The sequence below is a fragment of the Podarcis tiliguerta genome (genome assembly GCF_965153285.1).
Source record: "Podarcis tiliguerta genome assembly, chromosome: 18".
NCBI classification, from domain to species: Eukaryota; Metazoa; Chordata; class Lepidosauria; order Squamata; family Lacertidae; genus Podarcis; species Podarcis tiliguerta.
In genome coordinates, this window is record NC_139551.1 from 11,301,250 (window position 1) to 11,308,264 (window position 7,015).

The following is a 7,015-nucleotide window of genomic DNA, read 5'->3' on the forward strand; positions in this document are numbered from 1 at the left end:
CTGAGGTCCAGCTCCAAGGGCCTTCTGGTGGTTCCCTCACTACGAGATGGGAAGCTACAGGGAACCAGGCAGAGGGCCTTCTTGGTTGTGGCGCCCACCCTGTGGAACACCCTCCCTTCAGGTGTCAAGGAGATAAGTAACTATCCACCTTTTAGGCGACATCTGTAGGCAGCCCTGTATAGGGAAGTTTGTAAGTGGTTGATGTTTTACTGTGTTTCTGTATATGCTGGAAGCGGCCCAGAGTGGCTGGGGCAACCTGGTCAGATGGGCGGGGTACACTTATTATTATTATTATTATTATTATTATTATTATTATTTCAAAACCTTCTATGTGAGCGGCCACACCTTGTGGCAGGGAGTTCCACCAATTAACCAGGCTGCGGGAATAAGGAAGAGTAAACGTCTTTAATAGCTGAGAGGCCTCCAGAGAACCAGCTGGCTCCCATACACCTCTGCAGAGACGGGTTACCCACGTTTTCTACACCAAGGTCGAATCTTTCCCCGTGCCTGCCGCTTTGCGGGAGAGCACATTCCTCATTTCCTGTGTGACGCCGTTCCATGGCTTCCCGTGGGTCTGCAGGAGGCCGGACTCCACCGAGAGGGTCCGGTGCATCCGGGGAGCACTGTAGCAATCCTTTTCCAGGGTTAGCTCAGCGCTTCCCGAAGAGGTGACGTTGCTGCTGGCTGGTGTGGTGAGGTGGGACTTCTGTTCAAGGAACGGCGGGTAGGAGAACTCCCGGTGAATCTCTGGGCGTGGCCGGGGAGCAGGCATGCCCTTGGTGTTGTTGAGGGGGGCAGCGGGCAGCTCCCCACCACGGGCCGAGTCGTTCTCGTAGAGGGTGTGTGAGAGCTCGCCCTGGCTGAGCCCCGTGGCTTTGGCAGCGCGGATCAGGGCGTGCGTCACGGTGATGAAGAGGACCAAGATGCCCGACGAAAGGACGCAGGCGCTGGTGATCCCGGTTTCAGTCTCAAACTGCACCAGCATGTACATGGAGAGAGCTGGAATCGAGGGAGAGAGGATGCAATTTAATCCACAGCAGTGGTTTTTCATACAGGTAAAAAAGAGAATGCCTACACAGTAAATCACGGTTTGCTTGAACCAGGTTTGACTTGTGTTTGGACAGCACAGGAGGCCACTGCGGTTTGTTCAACTAGGGTTGCTATATATCCTCTTTTTCCTAGGCACAACCTCTTTTTCATGGGTATGTAAAATGAGAGCTGTCATAGCGATCCAAAGTTAAAGTCGACAAATGTGTCCTCTTTTTGCTCTTCAAAATATGGCAACCCATTTCAACAAATCTGCAGCAGTGATTTTTTTATATGTATAAAAAAAAGATAATGCTTGCACAGTAAACCATGGTTTGCTTTAACAACATTTGACTGCCGCCGCGCCGCCGGAGCATGATTTCTGTTCTCGTCCTGAAACAAAGTTCTTAACCCGAGGTACTATTTCTGGGTTAGCGGAGTCTGTAAACTGAAGCGTATGTAACCCTAAGTACCACTGTATACACCAGTGATAAAAAAGAAGTCTCTACAGTAAACTGTACAGCCCGCCCTGTGGAACGCCCGAGGAAATAAACAACCAACTGACTTTTAGAAGACATCAGAAGGCAGCCCTGTCCAGGTGTGACATTTTAATGTATTTTTAATCTTTGTTGGAAGCCGCCCAGAGTGGCTGGGGAGACCCAGCCAGATGGGCGGGGTACAAATAATAAATTATTATTATTATTATTATTATTATTATTATTATTATTATTATTACTGCACTGCAGGGGGTGGGACTAGATGACTCTCGGGGTCCCTTCCAATTCTAGGGTTCCTGAATCAGAGCCAGCTTTCTTTGAATGCACTTTTGCACTGGTCTCACCAGCAGAGGGCGGGCAAGAGCTAGTCTCAGGAGAGGGCAGGGGGAGGAGCCAAACTCACCTGCCAGGTAGGCTGAGACCCCGCAGCAAAACAGGCCCACAGCCACGTGACGCACCTTCCGGCTGTCCACGAGGAACCAGTCGCCCCTGCGGCAGGAGGAAGGAACAGAAACCCGTGGTTAATTCATTTTCATGTATTTATATGCAACGCCTCCATGAGATCACCTCGAGCTTTAGGGAGTTACATCAGCGAAGCAGGGGGTGGGGGTCTCTGCCCCAAAGAGATTACACACTGCACCGAGCTAAGCAGTGGGTTCCTTGGCTGGGATTCCTGCACTGCAGTGGGCTGGACTAGATGACTCTTGGGGGTCCCTTCCCTATGATTCTAATGCATGGTGTGCTTTGTGTGTTGCCCCTCCCAAATCCTTTGTAGCCTCTCGTTCCTTCTCCCTCCCTCTGACCTGGCAGTGCTCTTCTTAGACCACTGAGCAGACTTGCCAAACTCATGGGGAACATTGGCTCCTTGATTTCAACGTGTCTCCTTTGAGTAAGACCCCTTACTCCCCTCCGGGTCCGGCTAAAGCTTCGAGAAATATTTGTCCTAAAAGTGTTTCCTCAGGACATGGGGTGTTTCTTTTCTGGAAGGAGTGTGATGTTAACCCCCAGCGTCCCCCAAGAATAAATCAAATATTTGCACCTCAATCGGTAACTGTGGAGATGAGGATGGGGGGAGGACGACAGACGCCCCCACGTGAATGGTGTTTTTAAAAAACGCAATGTTGCAAAGGGACGGTGTCTTGGGAACAGAGAGAAAATATTGGACGCCCTGCCTGCTCCTTCCTCGGCTGCCATTGTCCCCAAGAATAGAGAGAGCTTTGTTTTGACCGTCCCCTACTTTCCGAAAAAGAAGGAGGGGGGTTCGCTGCAGGCCTGGACAGACTTTGTTTGCAAAACTCTGAGAAAAAAAAGGAAAATGAAACAGGGAGAGAAAGCATGGAGGGGGGGCGGAAACCTCAGAAAAGAAAACCTCAAAGTGGTAATTCAGAATGACAGCGGCAATGTGGGAAACGTTGGCGGACGTGAGCTGGAGGGATAATGAGCAGAGTTTCTCATACGGCAGGAATTTTTGGACGGGTGCGGATGGGGGGCCCCAGCACTCTGCGGAGTAACGTAAAAGCCAGCATCATGCAATGGCTGATTAAGTACAGAAATTGCAGCAGCGGCTGTCAAATCTGTCCTTCCTGCAAATGCGTTGTTGCTGTTTTTAAAAAACCAAGTTTCTAGACCACATGACAGAAGGTGTGCCTGAAAGTGCTCCAGTATTTTTAAATTATGGATGGTTCGCCAGCTATGGCTCTTCTTAAGAAAAAAGGCAAAAAAATCCCTAAGTTTTTAGGCCTTATTGACTGTACTCGACATTGCAGTGCCCACTTCAGTCTGGTTCAACTTCTGGACCTTACAGTGTGCTTGAAAATGTGTGGGCAATGCTTGCTTGAATCTGGCTGTGTGAGCGAATGCTTTTTTTAAAAAAATAAAAAGTTTCTGGATCTTTTGATCACAGACATGGCAACGCCTGCTTGAATCTGGGGTATGTGTGGCTTTTAAATCAAGTCTTTATCACTATGGAGATGTGAGTGTTTAAACCTTGTTTCTAGACCTTGTTGTGACACAAGATGTGCAAGCAAGTTTCTAGACCTGTGTGTATGTGTGTTTAAAAACCCATGTTTCTGACCTCATGACACTACACCACATTCATTAAAGCATGCCCTCCAATATTTCGCCAATGAAAATAGGGGCATCCTATTGCATAATAATAATAATAATAATCATCATCATCATCATCATCATCATCATCTTATTATTTATACCCTGCCCATCTAACTGGGTTGCTGCCACCACTCTGTGTGGGTTCCAACACATATAAAAACATAATAAAACATTAAACATTAAACAACTTCCCTCTACAGGACTGTCTTCAGATGTCTTCTAAAGGTTGTCTAGTTACTTATCTCCTTGGCTCGGGGCAGGGGGGTCATATAACTCCAGCCCTCCAACATTTCTCCGATGAAATGTCCTAAGGTGAAGCGGGAAATTCCAGGGTCAAATCAGAAACTGGAATGGCTTCTGTAAGTCCTGGGCTGTCCCTGGAAAATAGGGGCACTTAGAAGGTCTATGGTAGTTTGTAGAACTTAGGTGTGTGTGTGTATATGTTTAAAACATGTTTCTAGACTTCATGACACTTGACATGCATGAAAAGTTTCTAGTCCCTATGACTGTGGGTGTCTGTGTGTTTAAAAAACCAAGTACCTAGATCTCATGATGTTGGACCTACACTGATGTGTCTCATGCTTCTAGGACATCTCAGTCGGTACTGCATGAGACTCTTAATCCCAGGGCTGTGAGTTTGGGCCCCGTGTTGGGCAAACAGATCCCTGCATTGCAGGGGCTGGACTAGATAACCCTCGAGATCCGTTCCAATTCTACAGTGCTGTGAATCTATATTGATTTTTATCCTTTGAATATATAAAAATACCTGTTAATTTCAACGAATTGCTGTACATCCCTGTGAGCCAGAGGTTAGCTTACAATCAAGCAGTACGTACATTTCGTAAATTTAAAAATAACAATTAATCTGGCATGAGACTCTTAATATCTGGGTTTGAGCCGCACATTGGGCAAAATATTCCTGCCTTGCAGGGGTTGGACTAGATGGCCCTCAGGGTCCCTTCCAACTCTACAATTCTATGATTCTATGTTTCTGAGTCTAGGCATTATGACTGGATGTGTGCGTGTTTAGAAATCCAAGTTTCTAGACCTTATGACGACCTTCAGGGAAGTGCCAAGGCAATGCCCGCTTGAATCTTAAACACCTGCAGTTGTGGCACCAGCTCAGCCAACCTGCTCTCTGCCTTCTGCTTCCAGCAATTTAACCCTGACCTTCTGACATCCCAGCGTGTCGTTTCTGAGCCGTGCTCACGCATGTCATGCATGGCAGATGCCGTCGTTTCTTTCGTGTTCGGAGACAATTTGGACATGCTTTTGGTTAATGATTTGGAGGAGGGCTGCAAGGGGCAAGGAGAGGCGGGGGCATGAAGAGCCACCTTTGACGAAGGTGAGCCAGACCCCGGCCTCTGAGTCGCGGGTTCAGAAGAAGGCCTTTCTTCTGGAAGACCTGTAATGAACTTGGGCGATACAAGACCCCGGAAGCCCATGGCGAGTTAATTACGGCAAGTTCCTTGGATGGCTGGACGGATTTCATTTATATCTCATTTATATCCCGAGACCCCTTAATCTCAGGGTTGTGGGTTCAAGCTCCAAGTGGGCCAAAGAGTTCTGCCTTGCAGCGGGTTGGACTAGATGACCCTCGTGGTCCCTTCCAACTCTGCCATTCTATGATTGTATCTCACTTTTCTTCCAAACCAGCTCAGGATAGGAAAACAACAGATTGAGGTTGAATCCTGACAAGACAGAAGTACTGTTCTTGGGGGACAGGAGGCGGGCTGGCGTGGGGGACTCCCTGGTCCTTTGTGGGGTAACTGTGCCCCTGAAGGAGCAGGTGCGCAGCCTGGGGGTCATTTTGGACTCACAGCTGTCCATGGAGGCACAGGTCAGTTCTGTGTCCAGGGCAGCTGTCTCCCAGCTCCATCTGGTACGCAGGCTGAGACCCTCCTGCCCACAGACTGTGTCGCCAGAGTGGTGCATGCTCTGGTTATCTCCCGCTTGAACTACTGCAATGCACTCTCCCTGGGGCTGCCTTGGAAGGTGACCCAGAAACTGCAATTAATCCAGAATGTGGCAGCTAGACTGGTGACTGGGGGCGGCCGCTGAGACCACATAACACTGGTCCTGAAAGACCTACATTGACTCCCAGGACGTTTCCAAGCACAATTCAAAGTTTTGTTGCTGACCTTTAAAGCCCTGAATGGCCTTGGTCCTGTATACCCGAAGGAGCGTCTCCACCCCCATCGTCCATCCTGGACCCTGAGGTCCAGCTCCAAGGGCCTTCTGGCGGTTCCCTCCCTGCGAGAAGTGAGGTTACAGGGAACCAGGCAGAGGGCCTTCTCGGTGGTGGCGCCCGCCCTGTGGAACGCCCTCCCATCAGATGTCAAAGAGAACAACAACTACCAGACTTTTAGAAGACATCTGAAGGCAGCCCTGTTCAGGGAAGCTTTTAATGTTTGGTGCATTATTGTATTTTAATATTTTGTTGGAAGCGCCCAGAGTGGCTGGGGAAGCCCAGCCAGATGCGCGGGGTATAAGTAATAAATTATTCTTACTATTCGAGCCTGCTTAAGAGCCCCCTCCCGCCCAGAGAAGCAAACTTCAGGTCGATGTCCCCCCGCCCGTCCCAGGAGAGCCCCCTTCACCCCTTGTCCGGGGAGTACGCACCTGTCGGGCCCCAGAGCGCCCCCCGAGGGCGCGCACCGCTCGGCGCCGCAGTAGCCGTGCAGGAGGCTGAGCAGGAGGCAGCTGAGGCTCAGCACCAGGCAGAGCGAGGCCAGCACCGCCGACAGCGGCAGCAGCACCCGCCGCGCCCCCTCGGGGAGACCCGCCGCGCCCGCCGCCCCGGCCCGGCTGCCCGCCTGGATCTGGAAGATCAGCATGGACGCCAGGACGGCCATCAGCCCGGACACGGTGCCGAAGAGCAGCAGGGCGCCCAGGGCGCGCGGCCCGTAGGGGGACGGAGGGGGCGCCGGCATGGGGCCGGATCGGGGCCGCGGCGAGAGCGAGAGACGGGAGAAGCTCCCTGTGCGCCGTCGAGGGAGCGCACGGAGGGAGGCGGAGGCGGAGGCGAGCGGGCGAGCGAGCGAGGGAACGGGGAGGCGCCTCGAAGGGGTGGGCCGGTCATGCCGCCCCCCGGTCACCCGTCGCGGCGCCGCCGCCTGCGAAGCTCGCGCGCCTAAGGGACTAGCGCCTTGAAATCGGTCAGCTGCAGCGGGGAGGGAGAGCAGAGATCGGGAGACAGGGGACCTGCGGCGGAGGATGGAGGCGCTGGAACCATCGCCGCCGCCCGCGATTGCCTTCGCAGCGCCGCCTTCGCTGCTTCCGCGGCTTAGGGACTAGCGCCTTGAAATTGACCTACCCCATGGTTTTCTGGCAGACCTGCAACTAGACTTGGTAACCAAAAACAACGCTGATCTTATGGACTT

At 51.5% G+C, this 7,015-nt stretch overlaps 1 protein-coding gene across 1 annotated transcript; it reads right to left on the reverse strand.

Annotated features, from left to right (window-relative positions):
• Positions 1 to 386: 386 nt before the first annotated feature.
• TMEM221 (transmembrane protein 221) lies at positions 387 to 6,632 on the reverse strand. The gene is made up of 3 exons (XM_083421873.1): positions 6,255 to 6,632; positions 1,927 to 2,012; positions 387 to 999 (listed from the first exon to the last, which is right to left on the reverse strand). Exons 1-3 carry the CDS (start codon positions 6,563 to 6,565, stop codon positions 479 to 481), a joined length of 918 nt encoding a protein of 305 aa, XP_083277999.1. The 5' UTR covers positions 6,566 to 6,632; the 3' UTR covers positions 387 to 478.
• Positions 6,633 to 7,015: the final 383 nt, after the last annotated feature.

Bases quoted from the DNA above. Each gene is read 5' to 3' on its own strand.
- TMEM221 (XM_083421873.1), bottom strand. From the start codon at position 6,565: ATGCCGGCGCCCCCTCCGTCCCCCTACGGGCCGCGCGCCCTGGGCGCC. The intron at 2,013-6,254 runs GTGCGTACTCCC...CTCCTGCCGCAG, and splicing joins GGCGCTCTGGGGCCCGACAG to GGGCGACTGGTTCCTCGTGG. The intron at 1,000-1,926 runs GTGAGTTTGGCT...CCTCGATTCCAG, and splicing joins GGTCTCAGCCTACCTGGCAG to CTCTCTCCATGTACATGCTG.